The sequence below is a fragment of the Lepus europaeus genome, chromosome 4 (assembly GCF_033115175.1).
Source record: "Lepus europaeus isolate LE1 chromosome 4, mLepTim1.pri, whole genome shotgun sequence".
Taxonomy (NCBI): domain Eukaryota; kingdom Metazoa; phylum Chordata; class Mammalia; order Lagomorpha; family Leporidae; genus Lepus; species Lepus europaeus.
The window spans coordinates 97584125-97610055 of record NC_084830.1 but is presented as its reverse complement, the minus strand read 5'-3'; the positions used below and the strand labels follow the sequence as shown (position 1 = coordinate 97610055).

The following is a 25931-nucleotide window of genomic DNA, read 5'->3' as shown; positions in this document are numbered from 1 at the left end:
TAATCAGCTGGTTCACTCCCCAAATGGCCACAATGGCCAGAGCTGAGCCAATCTGAAGCCAGGAGCCAGGAGCTTCCTCGGGGTCTCTCATGTGGGTGCAGGAGCCCAAGTGCTTTGCCCATCTTCCACTGCTTTCCCAAGCTATAGCATAGAGCTGGATTTGAAGAGGAGCAGCTGGGACTCGAACCGACGCCCATATTGGATGCCAGTGCCACAGGCAGAGGATTAACCCACTGTGCCACAGCGCCCAACCCTAAATAAATCTTTAAAAAAAATGTTCTGATGTGTATATACACACATGCAAGCATTCAGAAATAATAAGTTCCTGTTGGAAAACACAGTAGGTGGTAGCAATAATGAATAAGAACATGTATTTTGTAAAATAAGACCATCTGATCATAGTGGAAGGAGTATAAGTGTGCAAGTAAAATGCAAGCAAAAACAGTAACATCCATCATGGGCATTTCTTGAGAGTTTACTCTATACAAGGTAGTGTGGGAAGTCCCCGGCTTTAAGGCCTGATTCCTCATCTAAGCTGTTTTGTAATATTAGAGAGATTCCTTAACCTTTCTCTGACCTCTGTTTTCTGCATCTGTGAGGTGGGAGTTCAGATCTGTTTTTTCTACCTTAGAAGGACATAATTTGAATAAAACAAAGCAGTGTAGTAAAATGATTATTAAAATAAGACATAATCTTAAGATATAATACATTGACAAATTATGTAGTGTGCAGCCATAATAGTGATTGATAGTTGGTTTGATTTCTCTGGAGAATACAGATGTGTTAGAAGCACAGACTTTTTTTCTCTAAATATATCTGTATCTATATATATATGCACACATATATACACACATAAGTATGTATTAATACATATATACTTATATATTTATAATTTTTTTAAAATTTTATGTATCTGAACATATCTATATACAATTGATAGGTAAAGTTTCAGATGAAGTGACTGTAGTGTCCAGTGTTATGAATTGTCTCCCTGCCATCTATGGAAGTTTTAATAATGTTAGTATCCTTGCTGTGTGTCTGTGATTGATATTCGATTATCTCTGCACTTCAAATAAGGGGCTCATGCCTACACACATACAATTTGGCAGGGTTTTTCTTGACTGGGACTCTGAACCCACTTTACATTTATCTGTTTGCCCACATCTGCTCAACCCATTGTGAACACCCTCACCCCAGACATTGCTCAGGGATGTCTTTCTGTCTGTATTCCCTAACAAAGTTCTAGGGCCAGCATATAGCATATAATAAGCAAGCAGTACATGTTTAGGGAATGAATACCTGAACTACTAAAAATGGAAAATGAGTTAAACTGATACTTAGCTGTTATTTCTAAAAAAGTGATATTCTTAGAATAAACCTATTAGCCCATTTTTATAAGAATCAGAAAACTTAGCTTTTAAGAAAATTAAAAAATGAGCTAAGAGGAAGAAATGTAATGTTAAACTTTCACATTTTATCTGTCTCTGGTTGGTAAATATAAAATATAAATCATCTTACTATTATGAAACTTTTCTTTTAACTAAACATAATTCATTATAATTCATTAAACAGAGGTGGGCTAGCCGAAAGACTAAATGGACTGCAAAATCGACAGAGATCTGCCATTTCTTTGTGGAGACATCAATGTGTTTCTTACCAAAAAGCACTTTCAGGTAAGGCTTGCTCAGGCATCTGAGATGGTAGGTAAAAGCTATTGTAGTTTATTTCTACATTAAAATATATGAAGTAGATTGTTACTCTTTTTATGACTTTTCAATAATGTAATTTCCCAGCATTCATTGTTAAAAATTTTTTGACATCTCAAAAGTTGTACATGATTAAGTATACAAGTTGGTGACATGGAAAGTAAGTACACACTCAGTGAAACCAACATACAGTCTCTTGCAAAGATGTTGAAATGTAAGAACCTAATCATACTATCAACCACAGATCTCAGATAATTGCGCATTTGAAGAATCTATGAAACCAGCACCACAATCCTTGCCATAAAGCTGTCTGTCACCTCTAAAAGTTTCATTCTGTTCTCTTATTTATAATTACTGTTAATATTTTTGTGATAAGAAGGCTTAATATATACCTTCTTAACATTATAACTGTATAGTATAGCATAATTAACTATAGGCACTAAGTTGTACAGTGATCTCCATGACTTATATATCTTTATACAGACAACTTTGACTGGTACCTCCCTAAACCCCCATACCTCAGCCCCTCGCAGCCACCATTCCATTCTCTGCTCCTTTTGCCAGAGTACTTAGCCATAAAAGAAATAAAAAGTATGCATCCAAGTTGGAAAGGATGAAGTGAAATTATCTGTTTATGGATAGCATGAATATCCTACACACACACACACAGTTAAAAACTAATAAATGAATTTAGCAAAGCTGTAGGATTCAAAAGCAATATAGAAAAGTAAGTTGTATTTCTTTTCATTGTTATTTCAATAGCACTGACAATGAATTATCTAAAATAATTAAGAAAATCCCATTTACAACATCAGCAAGAATAAAGAGTGTAGCAAGAAATTAATTGTGCTGTTAAAGATTTGTGCTCTGAAAACTATGACTTGTTTCTCCAGGTGTTTCATAAATCTCAGAAATTATTCCAGAAGTTCAATCCATTCTAACGATCCTTCCTTATAGAGCTTTTCCATTCATAAAACACTTATTATTGAAGATTTGGCTTGGACAATTCTGTAGCCCACCTTTTTTGTGCTAATTCAAGCCTATGACTTTCAGACTTTTCTGAGTGTAACTTTATAATAAGGAATGCGTTTTGTATCTTCTACACACACACACACCCCTCTGAACACACAGTTCACAAACAATGTTAACCTTTATATGCATATCTTTTATTTTTACCATAATCCTGGTCTCACTAAATTGATTTTGGACCCCTCTAATGAGTAGCCAACATGTAATTTGAAAGTTGCTGCTATGACTCAGTGATTGAAAACTTATGTTTCTGAACAAATTGTGTGACAAATAAAACTATTCTGAACATCCAGAACACCTACCTGTCCTCTGAAACAGTGCTCCTTTTCCTGATGTCTTCCTGTGTGCTCGGTCTCTCCATCAGCAGTTGGGGAAGGGAACAGTAGACATAGTCATCTATTCCAAACCTAATCAATAGTCACTCCAGAAAAATGCTGGAAATATTCATTTTAATAGACTCTCAGGTAATTTTTGCTTTTTCTAGCATTTAAGAAACATTTTTGTTCTAATTGAGTTGATCCTGCATTCCTATCTCCCCATACTCCTAGTAATGTATTCTACAGATAGAACACTCAACCAGCATGTTCTCAGCTAGTACACATTTTTAATTCTTACCTCCTGTATTACTTTCAAAGTCCTTTCCCAGGTATCTTAACATTTGTCTTCTTGATTTCACATACTTGTATTAGAATTTTATAATATGAAAAATGTGTGTTTCAAGGTGACTTGCCATGTGTGATCCAAGAGTTCTTCTTTTACAGAATTCTTGGTCAATCCATTGTTATACTTATGACTTGCTTTTTGGCATTCTTTTTTCATATCAAGGATTATAATGTTCAGTTATATTTATAACTCATTTGATCAGTCAGAAATCCAGGCATACATGAGGATTCCTTAGTCTTATTATCCAGAGAAAGCTTAATAACACATTGGCTTAAACACAAAAAAGAACTGAATGGTATCCAGAATTAAAAGCTGGAGGGAGGCCGGCGCCGCAGCTCAACAGGCTAATCCTCCGCCTTGCGCCCCGCACACCGGGTTCTAGTCCCGGTTGGGGCACCGATTCTGTCCTGGTTGCCCCTCTTCCAGGCCAGCTCTCTGCTGTGGCCAGGGAGTGCAGTGGAGGATGGCCCAAGTGCTTGGGCCCTGCACCCCATGGGAGACCAGGAGAAGCACCTGGCTCCTGCCATCAGATGAGCGCGGTGCGCCGGCTGCAGCAGCCATTGGAGGGTGAACCAACGGCAAAAAGGAAGACCTTTCTCTCTGTCTCTCTCTCTCTCTCTCTCTCACTGTCCACTCTGCCTGTCAAAAAAAAAAAAAAAAAACCTGGAGGGAAAAGTGTTAATATTTCCATCACGTTGGTTCTGTAAGGTTGGCAGTCTTTCTCTGTGTGGTAACTCCAGCTTCAAATTCAATAAAAAGAATGCTTTCTTTTCCAATATTTTACCAGAAATGTCTGAAATGATTTTCATTGATCTAATTTATTTTATTTTTTTTTATTCTGTCTCCCTCTGTACTTTTTATTCTCTTATAAACAAGTGCAACCAGTAGGTGAAATTAAAGGATTACTAATAAACAATAAAATGGCTTGTGACCAGGGTTACTGACTTTCTTCTGTCCCTATTTTTTTTTCATTTATTAAACTTTTATTTAATGAGTATAAATTTCCAAAGTACAGCTTATGGGTTACAATGGCTTCCCCCCTCCCATAACTTCCCTCCCGCCCGTAACCCTCCCCTTTCCCACTCCCTCTCCCCTTCCATTCACATCAAGATTCATTTTCAATTCTCTTTATATCCAGAAGATCAGTTTAGTATATATTAGGTAAAGATTTCAACAGTTTGCCCCATATAGCAACACAAAGTGAAAAAACTACCGTTGGAGTACCAATTTAACACCAGGTTGTTTTTTTTCATTTCCAATTATCTTTATATACAGAAGATCAATTCAATATATAATTAGTAAAGACCTCATCAGTTAGTACCCACAAAGAAACACAAAGTATAAAAATACTGTTTCAGTACTAGCTGTAGCATCACTTCACATTAGACAACACATTAAGGACAGATCCCACATGGGGTGTAAGTACGCAGTGACTCCTGTTGCTGACTTAACAATTTGACACTCCTGTTCATGGCGTCAGTAATCTCCCTAGGTTCTAGTCATGAGTTGTCAGGGCTATGGAAGCCTTTAGAGTTCGCTGACTTTGATCTTATTCCGATAGGGTCATAGTCAAAGTGGAAGTTCTCTCCTCCCTTCGGAGAAAGGTAGCTCCTTCTTTGATGGCCCCATTCTTTCCACTGGAATCTCACTCACAGAGATCTTTCATTTAGGTTGTTTTTTTTTTTTTTTTCTTTCTTTGCCAGAGTGTCTTGGCTTTCCATGCCTACAATACTCTCATGGGCTCTTCAGTCAGATCCGAATGCCTTCAGGGCTGATTCTGAGGCCAGAGTGCTATGTAGGACATCTGCCTTTCTATGAGTCTGCTGTGTATCCTGCTTCCCATGTTGGATCCTCCTCTCCCTTTTTGATTCTATCAGTTAGTATTAGCAGACACTAGTCTTGTTTGTGTGATCCCTTTGACTCTTAGACCTATCAGAGCCATCAATTGTGAGCTGAAATTGATCACTTGGACTAGTGAGATGGCATTGGTACATGCCACCTTGATGGGATTGTGTTGGAATCCCCTGGCACATTTCTAACTCCACCATTTGGGGCAAGTCCGATTGAGCATGTCCCAAATTATACATCTCCTCCCTCTCTTTTTCCACTCTTAAATTTAACAGGGGTCACTTTTCAGTTAAAATTTAAACACCTAAGAATAATTGTGTGTTAATTACAGAGTTCAACCACTAGTACTAGAACAACAACAACAACAACAAATACTAAAAAGGATAAAGTGTTACATTGTACATCTAGAGTCAGGACAAGAGCTGCTCAGGTCATTGTTTCTTATAGTGTCCATTTCACTTAACAGGTTTCCCCTTTGGTGCTCAGTTGTCACCGATCAGGGAAAACAAATGATATTTGTCTCTTTGGGACTGGCTTAATTCACTCAGCATGATGTTTTCCAGGTTGCTCCATCTTGTTGCAAATGACCGGGTTTCATTGTTTCTTACTGCTGTATAGTATTCTATAGAGTACATGTCCCATAATTTCTTTATCCAGTTTACTGTGATGGGCATTTGGGTTGGTTCCAGGTATTAGCTATTGTGAATTGAGCTGCAATAAACATTAAGGTGCAGATGGCTTTTTTATTAGCCAAATTAATTTCCTTTGGCTAAATTCCAAGGAGTGGGATGGCTGGGTTGTATGGTAGGGTTATGTTCAGGTTTCCGAGGAATCTCCAGACTGACTTCCATAGTGGCTTAACCAGTTTGCATTCCCACCAACAGTGGGTTCGTGTCCCTTTTTCCCCTCATCCTCTCTAGCGTCTGCTGTTGGTAGATTTCTGAATGTGAGCCATTCTCACCGGGGTAAGATGGAACCTCATTGTGGTTTTGATTTGCATTTCCCTGATGGCTAGTGATCTTGAACATTTTTTCATGTGTCTGTTGGCCATTTGGATTTCCTCTTTTGAAAAATGTCTATTGAGGTCCTTTTCCCATCTCTTAAGTGGGTTGTTTGTTTTGATGTTGTGGAGTTTCTTGATTTCTTTGTAGATTCTGGTTATCAACCCTTTATCTGTAGTATAGTTTGCAAATATTTTTTCCCATTCTGTTGGTTGCCTCTTCACTTTCCTGACTGTTTCTTTTGCAGTACAGAAACTTCTCAATTTGCTGCAATCCCAAATGTTAATTTTGGTTTTGACTGCCTGTGCTACTGGAGTATTTTCCAAGAAGTCTTTGCCTGTGCCTGTGCAGGGTTTCTCCAATGCTCTCTAATAATTTGATGGTTTCAGGTCGTGGATTTAAGTCTTTAATCCATGTTGAGTGAATTTTTGTGTAAGGTGATAGGTATGGGTCTTGCTTCAAGCTTCTCCACGTGGAAATCCAATTTTCCCAGCACCATTTATTGAATAGACTGTCCTTATTCCAGCGATTAGATTTGGATCTTTGGTCAAATATAAGTTGGCTGTAGATGTTTAGATTGATTTCTGGTGTTTCTATTCTGTTATATTGGTCTATCCATCTGTTTCTGTACCATGCTGTTTTGATAACTGCCCTGTAGTTATGTCCTGAAATCTGGTATTGTGATGCTTCCGGCTTTGTTTTTGTCGTACAAGATTGCTTTGGCTATTCGAGGTCTTCTGTGTCTCCATATGAATTTCAGCATAATTTTTTCCAGATCTGAGAAGAATGTCTTCAGTATTTTGGTTGGTATTCCATTGAATCTGTAAATTGCTTTTGGGAGAATAGACATTTTGATGATATTGATTCTTCCAATCCATGAGCATGGAAGATTTCTCCATTTTTTTGTATCCTCTTCTATTTCTTTCTGTAAGGTTTTGTATTTTTATCGTAGAGATCTTTAATGTCTTTGGTTAAGTTTATTCCAAGGTATTTGATTGTTTTTGTAGCTATTGTGAATGGGATTGATCTTAGAAGTTCTTCCTCAGCTGTGGCATTGCCTGTGTATTCAAAGGCTATTGATTTTTGTGTATTGATTTTATATCCTGCTACTTTGCCAAACTCTTCGATGAGTTCCAGCAGTCTCTTAGTAGAGTTCTTTGGGTCCCCTAAATAAAGAATCATATCATCTGCAAAGAGGGATAGTTTGAGTTCTTCCTTCCTGATTTGTATCCCTTTAATTTCTTCTTCTTGCCTAATACCTCTGGCCAAAACTTCCAGAACTATATTGAATAGCAGTGGTGAGAGAGGGCATCCCTGTCTGGTACCAGATCTCAGCGGAAATGCTTCCAACTTTTCCCCATTTAATAGGATGTTGGCCGTGGGTTTTTCATATATTGCTTTGATTGTATTGAGGAATGTTCCTTCCATACCCAGCTTGCTTAGAGTTTTCATCATGAAAGGGTGTTGTATTTTATCAAATGCTTTCTCTGCATCTATTGAGAGAATCATATGGTTTTTCTTCTGCAGTCTGTTAATGTGGTGTATTACGTTGATTGTTTTGCGAATGTTGAACCATCCCTGCATACCAGGGATAAATCCCACTTGGTCTGGGTGGATGATCTTTCTGATGTGTTGTTGCATTCTATTGGCCAGAATTTTATTGAGGATTTTTGCATCTATGTTCATCAGGGATATTGGTCTGTAATTCTCTTTCAATGTTGCATCTTTTTCTGGCTTAGGAATTAAGGTGATGCTGGCTTCATAGAAAGAATTTGGGAGGATTCCCTCTTTTTCGATTGCTCTGAATAGTTTGAGAAGAATTGGAGTTAGTTCTTCTCTAAATGTCTGGTAGAGCTCAGCAGTGAATCCATCTGGTCCTGGACTTTTCTTTGTTGGGAGGGCCTTTATTACTGTTTCAATTTCTGTGTCAGTTATTGGTCTGTTTAGGTTTTCTATGTCTTCCTGGCTCAATTTAGGTAGGTTGTTTGTGTCCAAGAATCTGTCCATTTCTGATAGATTTCCCTGTTTGCTGGCATACAGTCCTTGTAGTAATTTCTGATGATTCTTTTTATTTCTGTGGTGTCTTTTATACGTTTCCCTTTTCACCTCTGATCCTATTGATTTAGGTCTTTTCTCTTCTTTTTTTAGTTAGTTGGGCCAATGGGGTGTCAATTTTGTTTATTTTTTCAAAAAACCAGCTCCTCATTTGGCTGATTTTTTGTAATGTTTTTTTGGATTCAATCCTGTTGATTTCTTCTCTGATTTTAATTATTTCTCTTCTCCTACTGGGTTTGGGTTTGGTTTGCTGCAGATTTTCTAGATCCTTGAGATGAGTTGAAAGCTCATCTATTTGGTGCCTTTCCAATTTCTTGATGTAGGCACCTATTGATATAAACTTTCCTCTTAACACTGCTTTTGTTGTATCCCATAGGTTTTGGTATGTTGTGCTGTTATCCTCATTTACTTCCAGAAAATTTTTGATTTCTCTTATAATTTCTTCTATGACCCATTGTTCATTCAGGATCGTGTTGTTCAATCTCCATGTGTTTGCACGTGCTCTAGGGATTCCTGAGTTGCTAATTTCCAACTTCATTCCTTTGTGGTCTGAGAAGCTGCATGGTATGATTCTAATTCTTTTGAATTTGCTGAGACTTGCTTTATGGCCTAGTATGTGGTCAAAATTAGAGAAGGTTCCATGTACTGCTGAGAAGAATGTAAATGCTTTCTGTGTAGGATGAAAAGTTCTGTAGATATCTGTTAGATCCATTTGGGCTATAGTGTCATTTAAATCTACTGTCTCCTTGTTGATCTTCTGTCCTGTTGATCTGTCTATTTCTGAGAGTGGAGTATTGAAGTCCCCCAGTACTATTGTATTGGTGTCTAAGTCTCCCTTTAAGTCCCTTAACAAGTCTTTTAAATAAGCTGGTGCCCTGTAATTAGGTGCATATACATTGATAATCGTTATATCTTCCTGTTGAATGGATCCCTTAATCATTAAATAGTGCCCCTCTTTGTCTCTCCTAACAGTTTTTGTGGTAAAGTTTATGTTGTCCGATATTAAGATGGCTACGCCCGCTCTTTTTTCATTTCTGTTGGCATGGTATATCTTTTTCCAGCCTTTCACTTTCAGCCTGTATGGATCATTGTTGGAAAAATGAGTTTCTTGTAAGCAGCAAAAAGATGGGTTTTGTACCTTAACCCAATCAGCCAATCTGTGTCTTTTAACTGGGCAATTCAGGCCATTAACAATCAATGTGACTATTGATAAGGAGTAGCTTTGCCCTGCCATTTTCCAAAGATATTTTCTAATATATGCTTTGAGTTTCCTGTGATCTTTTGCTGTGAGGTTTCCTTCCTTTACCTTCTTTCATATTGGTGACCGTGTTTCTGTGTTTCTGTATGTAACACATCTTTAAGCATCTTTTGCAGGGCTGGACGAGTGGCGACAAATTCTTTCAATTTCTGTTTGCTGTGAAAGGTCTTTATTTCACCTTCATTCACAAATGAGAGCTTTGCAGGATATAATATTCTGGGCTGGCAGTTTTTCTCTCTTAGTACCTGGGCTATATCTCGCCATTCTCTCCTAGCTTGTAGCGTTTCTGAAGAGAAGTCAGCTGTGAGTCTAATTGGAGATCCTCTGAGAGTAATCTGGCGTTTCTCTCTTGCACATTTTAGGATCTTTTCTTTGTGTTTCACTGTGGTGAGTTTGATTAAGACGTGTTGTGGTGAGGATCTCTTTTGGTCATGTTTATTAGGGGTTCTATGAGCTTCCTGTACTAGGATGTCTCTGTCCTTCTCCAAACCTGGGAAATTTTCTGCTAGTATCTCACTGAAAAGGCCTTCTAATCCTTTCTCCCTCTCCATGCCTTCAGGAACTCCTAGAACCCGAATGTTGGGTTTTTTAATAGTATCCTGTAGATTCCTGACAGTATTTTTTATATTTCTGATTTCTTCTTCTTTTCTTTGATTTGACTGTTTCCTTTCCTGTTCTCTGTCTTCCAATTCCGATATTCTCTCTTCTTCTTCACCCATTCTGTTTTTAAGGCTTTCTAATGTGTTTGTCATTTGATCTATTGAGCTCTTCATTTCATTAAGGTTTCTTGTCACTATCACAGTTTCATGTTCTACTAGTTGTTTCATTTCATTTTGATTCCTCCTTAATATTTCATTTTCATGGGAGAGATTTTCTATCTTGTCCATTAAGGACTTCTGTAGTTCAAGAATTTGTTTTTGAGAACTTCTTAATGTTCTTATCAGTTTTTTGAGATCTGCTTCTTGCATTTCCTCTATCTCTTCATCTTCATAATCTTGGATTGGGGTGTCTTTTTCATTTGGGGGCATCATAGTGTCATCCTTGCTCTTGTTACCTCGGCTTCTACGTTTGTTATTTGGCATGTTGGAGATAATTTATGTTTTGTTTTTGTTTTTTGTTTTTGTTTGTTTGTTTGTTTTTTGCTATGGTGTTTTTTTCTCGTTATACTATGCCTCTAAGTGGGCTGTCTGCTTTGATGGATCCTTAGAGGCTGTGATGTGTGTGGCCAGAGAGCTCTGCTTGATTCTTCAGGTTTAAGGCTGTGCAAAAAGTGACTCACCTTGCTCCTTGCTGGATCTCTCTCTCTCTCTCTCTTTTTTTTTTTTTTTTTTTTTTTTTTTTTTTTTGACTCAGTTGGGAAGTAATTCTGAATGGCTGAGTGGAATTGAGGGTAGTTGAAATCTGGCCTCTGTGAGTATTCGTTTGATCTACCCCTGGGACCACACAAAGAGTTTATGCAGCCCTCAATGTGCTCTCAAGTTTCACCTTAGACCGAAAGTTACTGTGTTTGTGTACTCATTGCCGCTTTACATATGTAAAATGGTGCCTGCTCTTTGTTTTGCTCACATGGAGGGAGGGGCCTCTGCCTTTCCCCACTAATGTCTCGCGTTTCTGAGGATTTTGTCTTACCTCCGGTTCGTTCCAGTGCTGGGGAGATTTTTGCGGCTCGGCTCCCGCGGTTGGGTTTCCACGCGGTGGGCTCCTTGTAGGTCCTCTGTGTCACATCCACTAGATCCGGAAGCGTTTCCTCTGCAGTTTTTTTCTTGAATCTTTTCCTGAGGCTACAGTAATTCCACTTTTATGAAACTTTATTTTCCAGACTATGGGCGCACGCCCTCACTATCCGCCATCTTGGCTCCGCCCCCCATTGATCTAATTTAGACAGCAGTCCTTCCTTGAATGAATCCTAGTCTTTGTTGCAAGAGTAGAACAGTCAGTGGCACTCTACCAGCTATAAGTTTGACTCACAATTCTATTTTTTTCAGAATCAGCAGCAATCATTTGTGATTCTATAATATGATATCTGATTTATTTATATTCTATCTATAAATGTAAATGTAAATTCTATCTATAAATGTAAATGTACACATTTACTTGCTCAAACATGAATGAACTTGAACTGGAGTGATCTGCCTACTGCCACCTCTTAGTGGTTTAGAGGTGTTGCTGATCATTTTGAGTTTAGTTTGGAGTTCTGTGCATTATAAACAAATCTTTTATCCTGCTTCAGCCCAACATGTATGGTCTTGCCACATGAAAGTTCTTCCTTCCAGTTTTGCTCTTGAATTCTTTTTTTCTATTTTTTAAGGTTTTGTTTATCTAATTGAGAGGTAAAGTTACACAGAGAGAGAGACAGAGAGAAAGGTCTTTCATCTGCTGGTTCACTCCCCAAATGTCTGCAACGGCCAGAGCTGGGCCTATCAGATGTTAGGAGCCTGGAGATTCTTCAGGATCTCCTACCTGGGCACTGGGGCCCGAGCACTTGGGCCATTTTCTATTACTTTCCCAGGCTATAAGCAGAGAGAGATGGATCAGAAGAGGAGCAGCTGGGAAACAAACCGGCACTTATATGGGGTGCTGGTGCTCCAGGCAGTGGCTTAGCCTACTATGTCTCAGTGCTGGTCCCAACTTCTTTCTTATGAAGTAATCACACAAGAGACTGGTATGGTTGGATTTTTTTTGTGACTAGATATGAATACTGAGTTTCAGCAGCAAGGCCACCATAAGTTCTGAGTTGTACAGACCAGCTTTGCAGTGAGAGGTTGCGATAGTGTGGTTAGCTACAGGACTGGAAGGAGGGGGACAAGAGGAACATAGCAAGTAGCTGGCAAGAATGTTCTAGAGTCTGGCCCCTTATAAATCTTAACTGCCAGATCCCTAGATTTATCATTTGTTTGCTGCAGTGTTGTTCACCCAGCATACTTGTTCAATTTTCCCTTGCAAAAAAAAAAAAAAAAAAAAAAGACAGAACGCCAATTCTTTGAGAACTTCTAGTCCATCCTTTTTCTTTGGGGAATTGAAAGTATGAGGCCCAGAGGAGGTAAGTCACTTCTTCTGATTATGCAACCAATTGGAGGAAGAGACAGGGCTAGAACAATCCTACTGGTTTTCAATGCCGGGTACTTTTTTTTCTTTTTCTTTTTAGTGATTGGTGCTTTCAATGTTGCCACGCTTTAGTTATGAAAATGATTTTCTCACTCTCTACCAATTTCTTCCTGATACTACTATTGAGAAATAATCACATAGTGCACATTGGAATATGTGTGTTCAATTTATCCTGAATTTTATTGACTTAATAGTTTTTTATATATTATAAATATATTCAAGTTAGGAGCCAAATTTGGGCAAACTTTAAATGGGACCATAAATTCTAAGAAATAGAGAAAAGCTTCTGTACTTTATTGTTCTTTAACATTATCCTCCTTATTGTCTCTCATTTGGAGGTTTATTGTCTGCATGGACAATGTAAAGACTTTGACTAAAAGTTAAATCATTTAGTTTGAAGAATAACCCTTTAAGATATAGTTCACTTATTTTCTATATGATGAAATTTTTGGTGGAGTGTATGCTATAGGCTTGAAGTCTCTCCTAAGATTATGTTCTGTCTCACTAATATCCTTGGAACTTCTTTAGTTTATTTGTTTAAGCTAGAGAAAGTATTAGAAACACAGGTAAATGAAACAGCAAAATTATAAATGTTAATGGTACTGTAGTGTTTCTTCTAGGAGAAATAATCTTTCTTAATATAGTTGTCTATCACATTCTTGAGACAACAAGGATTCGAAGAGTGTTAAGGTGTCAGTTTTTAAGTTTGCAGAATGTGTATAAATTGTGCATCTGTATTAGATGTCCTAAAATGTTGTTATTTTGATAGGGAGGTGGTTGTTTGTCTTCTTAGTTAATGACAATAGCAAACACTGGAATTCAGTAGATATTGTCAACCTATCTTCTCACTACAGTGAGCTGCTAAGTTATCAAGCCTAGTTATGAGAGCAACTTCTAGAGTCTAGATAGAAAGGTACAAGTCATATGTGCATCAGGAGAGAAACAGAGGATTGCTTTGTGTTTCTCATAAGTACCAGATAGCTTATTTGTAATGTTACTTACAGTCCTCCTCCTTAAAGTTGAGGCTATTGCAGATATTTGGGGAGTAATCCAGTAGATGAAGGATCTCTCTCTCTCTCTCTCTCTGCCCCCTAACTCTGCCTTTTAAATAAATAAAATAAATATTTTAAAAAAATTTTTTGAGGGTAGAAGATACTGAGTTATCCTAGTTGTTATAAATAAAAGACAAGGCTGGCACTGCAGCTCAATAGGCTAATCCTCCGCCTGCGGCTCCGGCACACTGGGTTCTAGTCCCGGTCAGGGCGCTGGATTCTATCCCGGTTGCCCCTCTTCCAGGCAAGCTCTCTGCTGTGGCCCGGGAGTGCAGTGGAGGATGGCCCAAGTCCTTGGGCTCTGCACCCACATGGGAGACCAGGAGAAGCACCTGGCTCCTGCCTTCTTACCGGTGCGGTGCGCCGGCCGCAGCGCGCCAGCCACGGCGGCCATTGGAGGGTGAACCAACGGCAAAGGAAGACCTTTCTCTCTGTCTCTATCTCTCTCACTGTCCACTCTGCCTGTCGGGGAGAAAATAAATAAATAAATGAATGAATAAATAAAAGACAAAAGGGCCAGCCCGGCAGCTCTCTAGGCTAATCCTCTGCCTGCAGCGCTGGCACCTTGGGTTCTTGATATTTCAAGACAAATTCTACTGAACTTTTTCAGGTTTCACTAGTTGCATATGCATTTGTATGTGTTTGTGTATATTTTATTTTTATGCAATTTTATCAACTGTTACTATCATCTGAATATTTGTGTTCCTCCCACCCTTCTGCCACAAATTTATATGTTGAAACCTAATCCCCAGTGTGATGATAGAAGTGGGACTTTTGGGGAATAAGTAGGCCATGGGGTTGGAGCCCTCAACAATGAGATTAGTGCTATTATAAAAGCAGCCTCTAGCTAGCCAGCTTCTCCCATGTGACAGCACAACAAGAAAGTGCTTATTCATATGAACCTGGGCCTCAGCAGACACTGAATCTACTGGACTCTTGCTCTTAGAATTCCCAGCTTCCAGAACGTTGAAAAATAAATTTCTGTTGTTATTTTGCTGTGTCAACCTGTGAGGACTAAGATTGCCTTGTTAATCCATGTGATGCAGCACAATATATCTCTGGATCCCTCCTGCTGCATGTTGTACCAAAGCCATCTCTTCTCGCCCTTTTCCCTAACACTTTGCAACCACTGATCTGTTCACCATTTCCTCAATGTTGTCATCTCAAAAAGTGTTATTTAAATGGAGTAAGCACAGTTTGTAACATTTAGGGATTGGCCTCTTTCACGCCATATAATTCCCTGGAGACTCACCCAAATTGTGCCTGTCTTCAGTTATTCTCTTTGGTTGCTGAGAGATGTGCCATGGTATGGATGTGCCATAATTTGTTGAACCGTTCACTCTCTGAAGGACATTTAGGTTGTTTCCAACTGTGGGCTTTTACAAATAAATATGCTATGATATATTTGTGCAAGTAGGTTTTTAAAATTAATTATTTTATTTATTTGAATGAGTGACAAGGAGAGAGAGACAGACAGACAGACACTCTTTCATCTGCAAATTCATTCTCCAAATGCCTGCAACAGCTTGGGTTGGGCCAGGCCAAAGCCAGGAGTCTGGAACTCAATCCAGGTCTCGCACGTGGATGGCAGAGACCCAAATACTTAAGCCATTATCTGCCAGTCTTCCAGGCAGATTAGCAGGAAATTGGACCAGAAGCAGAGTAACCAGGATTCAAACCAGCATTCCCATATAGGATACAGGCGTCCCAAGTGGTGGCTTAGCCTACTTCACCACAACACCCACACCTGTGTACAGATTTTTTAATTAACACAGGTTCCTATTTTTCTGGGATAATGATCAAGAGTGCACCTGCCAAGTGTTAGGGTAAGGTTGTGTTTATAAAGGTCTATAAAAGTTGCATATTAATATCATGTATTTTAGTAAATGTCACTAGTATATCTTTTTGGGCTTAAAATTTTATTTTAACACCTTTAATATGCTGATGTGATTTTACTCTTTTCTTTCTTTACAGATATCTGACTTCCCTGGGCTATTTTATAAATCCCGCTTATACCTTCTAATAGTCAATGTTGTTTTCCTTGTTGGTGCCTTCTCATACATTTCAGTTGAATACATAAATCATAAGGTTCTTCCAACTGAAATGAACTTTAAATGTGTGCCTATTTCCTTGGCTATTCTTGGTGATGCAATGAGGAGGGGTTGAGCTTGGCTATGTAAAGGGCAGTGAGAAACACGTGTGTGGCAGTAATGCCAAGCAGATGGGTGTGTTACATGATGCACAGGGGTGGGCTGGCAGAAGCCAGATCACACAGGCACAGCTGCATTTTTGCAAGGTGATGCCTTGGAAACTTACACTTTAAAATGTTACTATAGAATAGAGAATAGGTGGTTACAGACTCAGTGGAAAGATGTTTTCCAGATTCCTTTCTAGAATCGTTTTATTTTCCTTCATTAATTTCAGTTATTGCTGATAGAGGAGAATGTAGTTCACTAGCAGCTTTCACACTTTCCAAAGCACCAAACTCATCTTGTTTTTTCAATTTTGTCCCAACTTAAGGCAGACTACAGTAAATAACATCTCCCAAAGTTTCCTGTGCAAAATTGGTGATTCCTACTATTCCAATACCATTCACTGTTGTTAGCCACTCATGTTTCTCCATGAATTTGTGCACTGAGAGCAGAGTGGGTCCCATGTGTAGTGTGTGAAAGGTGCCTACCAACAGTCTCCAAGGCAGAGACGGGCAGGGTACAGCGGGTGCTGAGGCCTTGAGCAGCCTACAGGCTGTGGCCTGCACTTTCTGCGCCACTCAGTGCCATGTTCCCAGGGGTGCTGAGGGTCGATGCACTGTGACTGGGTCATGGGACTGAGCCCTGATCACCAGACTGGAGGGAAGGACAGAGCAGCGTGAGGCAGGGCAGGGCGGGGCAGCCCTGGCCACAGCAATCTGTTTTAGGACCAAATCATGGGCCTTTGAGGACAGTCAACATTCAGACTAACATCTAAACCACAGCACGCTCTGAATGTAGGTTTCTATCAGAAGCAAAGGATGAGCCTACTATTTGTACTAGTGTTAGCAATAATACTTTTGTGTCAGTATTAGTTTTTGTATTTGTTTTTTGACCTTTGTGCTGCTGGGTAATGTTCAGCTGAAATTTTATGAAACATAAACCATAAAATGCTATAATTTTCCTCAATGGCTCTTTTCCACCATTGCTCAACAGCACCTTGGTGCTGCCACTTGGGAGACTTTGCTTTCTGCTTTCACTGCTAGACAACCCCTGAGTTGCTCTCCCTATCTACCAGGCAGACAGTCCACTCTAGCCTGCTGAAATGAGGTACTGAATCTCTGTAAAAAAGAAATTCTCGCAGAGCTATCCAGCTGCCAGTCTCCATGAATAACTTAACTGCACGAGGAGAGCATCTGTTTAAAGTGAGTCAAGTTCAGATTCAAAGCATTCTTATCGTCTTTTGTCCATTTTAGAAGTTTTAATTTCCTCGAGTCTTTTTGTCTTGAAAACAACTATGTCCTTATTCTTCTCACGTGACTTTTGCAAAATTATACTTACTACCTTATTATGTTTCCCATTGCCACATTTTGTTACACGTTGTCCCCTTCAAAATGTTTTGATAAAGCAAGAAAGTGGAGGCCCTCAGTGAGTATTTCCTCTCTGCCAGGCACGGAGCAGGCACTGCACTCATCACTCTTTGAAGTCATCTGTCCTCATAAATCATAGTGATGTGCAAATGTTCTCAATCCAGTGCACAAAGTTACAGGTTATTTGTGACACAAAGAAGGATAATTTTGGGGTCAGAGTCATCGATTTTTACTCTTTTAAATGTTAAATGGCTTATACCTATTTAAACTTCTTTTTAATCTAGGATCACATCTTTTAGCTAATTAAAAAACATCAGTCTTCCATTATATTATAGAAGGTAAACAACCAAGTAACATCCTCATTATCTTTTCCTATAAAATTCTCATATACATCAGTTACTCAGAGGAAAATGTTGTGGGTTCCCATTTTTTTGTATTTGTTTTAGTTGTATGAAACAAATATTCTTTTCCCACACTGCAGCTTTACTGGTGCTTGAATATGATTATGGAAATACAATGGTGGGAAGTAGGGCCACAGATACCAAGTGAGGCAAGGGGGCCTTGCATATATTCACTCAACAGGTGCCTGGCCTTGCACCAGGCAGGAGACACACTATGAACAAACAGAATCTGGTCATGGCACTCATAGAAACTCTCTTTTAGGGGCCGGCACTGTGGTGTAGTGGGTAAAGCTGCCATCTGCAGTGCCAGCATCCAGTATGGGTGCTGGTTTGAGTCCCAGCTGCTCCACTTCCAATCCAGCTTTCTGCTATGGCCTGGGAAGACAGTGGAAAATAGACCAAGTCCTTGGGCCCCTGTGCCCTTGTGGGAGACCTGGAAGAAGCTTCTAGCTCCTGGCTTCACATCAGCCCAGCTCTGGCTATTGCAGCCATTTGGGGAGTGAACTAGGGGATGGAAGACCGCTCGCTCTCTCTTGTTCTCTGCCTCTGCCTCTCTGTAACTCTTTCAAATAAATAAGTAAATATTTTTTTAAAAAAATTAGTAAAGGGAAAAACTGTAATGTATTAGTTCCTTAAAGAATTATTATATTTATTTGCTTTCAAGAGAAATTATACTGTATTCCTTATTCTAACAGTTAGCTAAGATAAACTGCTCTGAGTAACACTCTTGGACAATTATAATACTTTCAGACTTTGTTCACATTATGAAATAGTTTGGAAATGTTAGTTAATATACTCATGTAAGAGACCCAATAGAGCTTCAGGCTCCTAGCTTTGGCCTGCCCTAGCCCCCGCATTTGGGAGCATTTGGGGAGTGAACCAGTGAATGGAAGGTCTCTCCTGCTCTGTCACTTTACCTTTCAAATAAATGAATTTTAAAAATAAAAAATGTTTTCACAGTTAAAGATAAAGGGAGCTTGGGGTGGTGCCATGGCTTAGCAGGTAAAGACACCGCATGCATATAGGTACCGGTTTGAGACCAGCCCATATAGGCGCCGGTTCGAGACCCAGCTGATCCATTTCCAATCCAGCTCTCTGCTATGGCCTTTGAAAGTAGTAGAAGATGGCCCAAGACTTTGGGTCCCTGCACCCATGTGGGATATCCAGAAGAAGCTCCCAGCCCCTGGCTTCAGATTGGTGCATCTCTGGCCGTTGCAGCCAACTGGGGAGTGAACCAGCACATGGAAGTCCTCCCTCCCTCCCTGCCTCTCTCTCTCTCTCTCTCTCTCTTTCTCTCTGCCTCTTTTTCTCTCTCTCTCTCTGTAACTCTGACTTTCAAATAAAAAAAGATCTTTAAATAAAAAAAAGATAAAGGAAGCTGCAGGCATTTGGCATAGCAGTGCCTGATATGAGTCCCAGCTCATCTAGTTCCAATCCAGCTTCCTGCTAATGCATACCCTGGAAGATGGTAGGTGACAGTTCAGGTATTTGAGTTCCTTCTACCCACATGGGAGATCCAGATTGATTTCCAAGTTCCTGTCAGCTTGGCCCATCCCTGGCTGTTGCAGGTATTTGCAGAGTGAGCCAGCAGATGGAAGATCTCTCTTTGCCTGTCTTTCAAATAAAAAATAGGGTTTTTTTAAAGAAGGAAAAGAGATAAGTGTGAAATGATAGATACTACTGTCCTTTCACTTATGAAGTACTAAAAAAATTACACCTTTGTGTCAGGAAGTTAAACATTCAATAATGAGGGGCTAGCATAGTGGAGTAGTAGGCAAAGCTGCTGCCTGTGATACCAGAATCCCACGTGAGCACCAGTTCATGTCCTGGCTGCTCTGCTTCCAGTTTAGCTCCCTGTTAGTGGCCTGAGAGAAGCAGCAGAAGATGGATCAAGTCCTTGGGCCCCTGCCATTCATGCTGGAGACTCGCATGAGGCTCCTAGCTTTTGGCTTCAGCCTGGCCCAGCCCTGGCCATTGCAGCCCTCTGGGGAGCAAACCAGTGATGGAAATAGATCTCTCTCTGTCTCTGTCTCTTTCTCTATGTAACTCTGATTTTCAAAATAAACAATTCTTTTTTTAAAAAATTTAGTAATGACACTGGTTTTTCCAGGGAGGTGGTTTTCAAAATGAAAGGTATAGTTGTTCTTTGTCTTTGGGCACTATTTGCCTTCAACACACTTAGAGACTTCGTTCTGTAATCTCCAACACCGTTTAAGCCCTCCTTGTCACCCGCGTGAACTTCAGGTGAGCCTTTCCATGCTCATGATGCAATGACGGATGAGGCTGTGGGCAGCCCTAACCCTGAAACCACTTACCACCTGAATCCCTCAGCCTCCTCAGGAGTGGTGCCTATGGTGCCCTGACAGTACAGCTGATAGAGTGAGGTATCCTTGGGGACATACAGCCAGCAATCTGGCTACCACCTGTTTCCTGTGAGGATGTGGAGTCCCTGAAATGGAGTCATGGTCTAAACCCACCTTCTCAGTAGTCAGATGAGGAAGAAGAAACATCAGAGCCTGCGTTTCTACACAGAAATAGCAGTGTGAGCAGGCATATGCAGCTAGAATTCCATATAGACATGTGTGTGTTTGATGCAGTATTTTCTTATAGGAAGTGAAGTAGAAAATGTTAGGCTGATCATTTCTACCAAAGCAAGTTGATTGAAAAGATAAGCTTGCTTATTTAGTTGAGAAATAATTGTTTGGAAATACATATGATCTACTCTTAAGTCTCCTAACATTGTATATTTAATCCCAAGAAAGAGGTTTATGGTGAGCTAATCATTTAATAAGGCCAGCTTCTGGCAGTATTTTATGCCTTTAAAAATTTTTGATTTCTATGAGGACATAGAAGATTTCTTTACATAATGACAAATCCTAAAGCAATTTATGTTTCTTTAGATGTAATAAATGAGAATGGCATGGGTTGAGGAAAGCTTATTCAAAGTCTTTAAATATCATTTGAATTTTTTGTTTTAAACTCCTTTGCTGCCTTATCTCCCACCCTTTGGTTCAATTGTAGGGATTCTGCTTGTGACCTCAGTGTGGGTCAGCTCTGATTTGGCTGGAGAGGTTTAGTTTCAGTTCCTTTTCTTACTTCTCCTTTCCTCTGGGGTCAAGGGAGCTGACTCTGGATTATCTCCAGCTTCCCCTAGGCCAATAAAACCAGAAAGTCCATTACAGTGCTCAAACTATGTCTCCCCCCATCCCCCATTTTATGTCCTTAGATGTGTTTCGGTGCAGCAGCGGTATTTAATACGGTGCTCTGTTGTAATGGGCCAGAAGAATTTACTTGAATATTCTTGGCTGAATGGCAGAAATTGTGGTGTTAGTTTGTCCAGTACTAGAGCCTTGGTTTTGTGTCCCAAGTGACAATAATTTCCAGCAATTATTTTAAATATGAATGAGCAGATAAATAAAGGGTTCATCTTTAACTTTCATAATATCAACATACTTAATTTTATTAAAAATAATAAGATCTAAGAAATAGATGAAGGTGTGCTTAATATCAGGGAGCCTTCCATCCAGCTAATATATCTGTCATGCATTAGTTGCTTCTGTCACATCTGTTTTTACCTACACTCTTGGAAACAAATGTTTTCTTGTGAATTATTATACATAAGTCTATGAAAGGGTATTTGGTGATACTGTGGAATTAAATGATGCTTTTGTATTCCCAGTGGGTTTATTTAATTTATGCTTTCTCCATTTCTTTTTCCATGAGAAGTTTTTTTTTGTTTGTTTGTTTGTTTTGGCTAATCCTCTGCCTTGGGGTGCCGGATTCTATCCCGGTTGCCCCTCTTCCAGGCCAGCTCTCTGCTATGGCCCAGGAAGGCAGTGGAGGATGGCCCAAGTCTTTGGGCCCTGCACCTGCATGGGAGACCGGGAGAAGCACCTGGCTCCTGGCTTTGGATCAGCGTGATGCGCCGGCTGCAGCAGCCATTGGAGGGTGAACCAACGGCAAAAAGGAAGACCTTTCTCTCTGTCTCCCTCTCTCTCTCTCACTATCCACTCTGCCTGTCAAAAAAATAATAAAAATAAAATAAAAAAATAAAAGTTTTTTTACAGACCTGAAATTTAACAGAATTTTTTTACTCTTTCTTGTAAATAACCCCAAAATAATGCGGCAAAGCTAGTCTATTCTAACTGTAATATACTTATATTGAAGGTAAAACATGTTTCCTATTGATTTAATGTATGGAGCTTGATAAATAAAATTCATTCATCAGGTTAAATTGGTACCCTGTTAATGATGAAAATTATCCATATGTTGAAAACTCTGTGTTTGACCTTCAGAAAATATTGATATTGACATGACAGCATTTCCTTTGGCTTGCTCAACAAATTGTCATTCCTTCCCTCCAGCCTAGTTCAGTATCACATTGACACTTTTCCATGCTGTGAAATCATGCAGATGTCATTGTAACCTTTCCCCAACCTAGTGTTCCAAACTTCTTCAGTTCATTTTATTTTCAAAAGGACTATAGATTTTCCACTTGGGATCTTTTCCTGGAGAAGCCTGTTTGGATGTGCAAGTCTAAACTTGATTTCTCCTCATCTTTCAGGGGAGATTGCTGAGGGGTAGTGAGTCAGCAGGCCAGGTGGCCCTGTGCTGGCCAGCATCTGCAGCAAGAATCTTCCAGTCTGACAGTGATCTGAGAATGGATTGCTTTTTATCTAAATGCACTGCTTGTTATCTTCCTTCACGAAAGTGGTAGTAAATTCATTTTCCTGTATAAGAAACTTTTCAGCTGGCAGATGTAATAAACAAATTCTTCGGTCAGTAAAATGCCCTGTGAAGTTGGAAAACATTGGAAAGTGTGCTTTTGCATCGTGACAGGAATATAAATGAGTAACTTGCACCCCATGTTTACTCCCTTTCCATCTACTAGTGTGCACCTTCCCTGGATATTCCTTCCTGGCACTGGACACAGGGCTAGTTGCTTCTCCTCCTGGCTTGACAGCAGCATTTCTTGGTTGGCCACCACCCATGTTCATTTTTCCTCTTTGTTCTTTGCCCACTCCTTCTTTGTGTGCTGCTTTAACATGGTTCCTTCAGGCTCTTGTCCTACGTCTTTTTACTTCTTGTCTAAGTTCTCTTCCTGCATAATCAATGATCATGGCCACCTCCTCCTGCTAGGCCTGACCTGTGGCATCTTCTAGCCCAGGCTCAGTTCCACCTGCACCTAAGTTACCCCACCCTTGCCTTTCTAATCACCCAGTCATCTTAGAGCTTTCTCTTCGATTTTTTCAGGTTCTCATGAACCTGTCTCTTAAGTCAAATGCCTTCATTTATTCCACCTGCCATTACCTGGGTTCAGGCCCCTATTCCTTCATGCCTGGATGATTTTGTCAGTCTCCATCTGGTCTCCCTGTCAACCAGCCTTTCCTCATTCTTAGCCTATGGGGTCATCATCCTAAGAGACAAAACTGATAATGTTATTCCCTGCTTTAAAAAGTTACATTTCCACTGACTGCCTCGTATCCTTGGTATAAGTGTTTCTCACCTATGAGCTTTGTTGTGGCAGTTCCTCAGCTCTGCTGGCTTAATCTCATTCCTCACCACCCCCTCTTTGTGCTACCTACACATGTGCACAATGCTTTGTACTACTTTGTGGATCAAGCTGTGGCTTTCACATTATGTGCTTAGACACTAGGCCCAGTATACTATATTCTCTCTTGGTGCTTTGTAATTATTCTTTTGGTATTCTGTGGCATTATAATTCCACAGAATGTAAGGAATAACTGTACAAGATGCTACAAACGTGTATCCTGAGCCATGCTTGGTATCTTAGGAAACCAGTGTTGAATTTTAAAACATTACAGGACATCCTAGTACAGAAACTGTCATAGGCAGATATTGGTTCAGACCACCTGTACCAGGACTGAAGGCCTATGTGGGCCACATCACCTGTGCCTCAGTTTCTTTATTGGGAAAGGGTGACTTTGTTAAACCTTAGGTTATTTCTACTTTTACAGTTCTGTTTCACTGTTTCACATTATCATGTATGTTAATCCAGCTAGAAGTTGTTCTCAGAATGTTCCTGGCTTCAGAGTCCTTCAGAGCTGTGTGTAGTACTTGCAGTTTTCAGCATTGCAACTCGGTGATCTCTTACTGCTTGCCTTTCCAGAGTGGTGCTTTCATGGTAGTGGTCACTCTTCTACTTTTCCCTCTCTTCCCATCAGTTTGTTACAATTCCATACACCAAGACTAAAACTCAAGTTCAGCAGTTGTGAATTTGCCATGCTCCTTTTCGGATATGCACTGCTCTAGCTCATTGTCAATTCTGCCTGTTTCTACCCAAATAAAGTGAGCTACCTAACTGCTGATGAGCTAGAAGTTGTTCCTTAGAATATCCTTTATTAATCACCAGAGGGGGCAGAGGTTGAAGGAATGATGTTGAATTAGAATGAAGGGTAAAGAAGCATTTAGAACACCCAGGATTCTGTCAGCTCACTAGGGAGGGGTACTTTTAATTCTTCTTACTGCACAGCTCATAGTGTGTCTTCCTCACAGTGGGGATGTTGCTCTGTACCAGTGTGCCTGTGCTTCTGGTTTTCATCAGGACTGTTTAGAGGAGGTGAGAGTAACAGAGTAACCACCCATAATTGACTAACTGGCTATTTTAAGATTGAGTTACTGACATACTCCCTTATTTCTCAGTTGATGCTACATTTATAAAAATAGAGGTACTTTAATATCTATTTCTATAAACTTTTTATATGTGTAGAGCTTTAATATATGACCTTTTTTTTTCTTTTTTCTTTTTTCTTTTTTTCTTTAATTTTTTGACAGGCAGAGTGGACAGTGAGAGAGAGAGACAGAGAGAAAGGTCTTCCTTTGCCGTTGGTTCACCCTCCAATGGCCGCCGCCGCGCTGATCCAAAGGCAGGAGCCAGGTGCTTCTCCTGGTCTCCTGTGGGGTGCAGGGCCCAAGAACTTGGGCCATCCTCCACTGCACTCCTGGGCCACAGCAGAGAGCCGGCCTGGAAGAGGGGCAACCGGGACAGAATCCGGTGCCCCGACCGGGGCTAGAACCCAGTGTGCCGGCGCTGCAAAGCAGAGGATTAGCCTATTGAGCCACAGCGCCGGCAATATATGACCTTTTAAAAATTGTTTTCAATGTGATTTTTAGAGACCATTTAGTCCTATTTTCTGCATCAAAAATATTACCTAAAGTGAGATGAGATAAGGTATTTTAAATGAGGACACTTCGTGTCATTTTGCACACCAGGCGGTTCTGTCTGCGTGACGCAGCCCCTGTACAGTCGACTCAGACAGGCATAGCAGTATACCACAGAGTGTGTGGCTGTAGCAGCAGATCTCTATTTCTCACAGTGCTGGAGGCTGCAAGTAAGGATGTTGACAGGCCCTCTTCCTGCTTTGTATGACAGCCACCTTCTGCCTTCTCACTGGTACTCTTCCCTCTGCATAGATAGAGCTCTCTGGTGTCTCTTTTTACAAGATAGGTCTTCTTCCTTTCAGAATGGAGTCCTAACCTTAACAACTCATTTAACCTTAATTATTTCCTTAGAGACCCCTTATCCTAATACAGCGACACTAGGGGTTAGTGCTTTCACATACATGCTTTAGGTGGACACAGTTCCTGTATCTCCTGATTGTCTGATTTAACTTTGTTTAGAGAGCTGTTGTTTTTAAAGCCATTACATGCTTTTTTCCTTACTTGGATTTCTTTAAAAATGGAAATTTCCCTTGTCTGTTCACTCTGTATAGAACAGTACAGGCTATCCCTGCAGAAAAAGTATCTCAGTGCCCAGTACAGCACTGTGACACCATGATCCCCAGGAGGCTGAGTGTTCAGTTAAGCTACGTGGTGCTCATCCCTAGGGATTGTGATAAACTTTCCCCTCTCCTGGTCAGTCTTGTCTACTTGGGTTTCTTTTTCTTTTCCTGTTTTTTTAAGAGCTGGGTTTCAGATTTCTGTTTCATGCTTAGAATTATTGTGGCTTTTGGAGAAGAATATTTTAAACTGGGTGAAAAGGCAAAAAAATGTGGAATCAAGAAGTGAAAGCACAATTGTTTACAGTTCAGTAAGTAGTTGTGGTTAAGAAATGTGTCTGTTCATCATTGCCAGATGACTTAAAATTTTATGGGGGATCATAAATTTTAAACAAAAAGTAATTGTACTGTTTCTAGCATAAGTATGCGAATTTCTCTATAGTTTGTTTTTAAGATATTATAGGCTAGATCCTTATGGATTTTGTTCAAAAATTATCTGTGAAATGAATCTAATG

General features: G+C 39.9%; 1 protein-coding gene across 5 annotated transcripts in view; it reads left to right on the top strand.

Annotated features, from left to right (window-relative positions):
• The window catches only part of SPIDR (scaffold protein involved in DNA repair), a 455986-nt gene that overhangs the window by 152372 nt on the left and 277683 nt on the right, over positions 1-25931 (top strand). For all 5 annotated transcript variants that reach the window (XM_062188525.1, XM_062188523.1, XM_062188524.1 and 2 more), the window contains one exon: positions 1573-1673. Coding sequence is in view for 2 of the 5 variants with exons in the window: in XM_062188521.1 (XP_062044505.1) it covers positions 1573-1673 (101 nt within the window). In the remaining 3 variants the exon portion in view is untranslated. The remainder of the gene's footprint in view (positions 1-1572; positions 1674-25931) is intronic.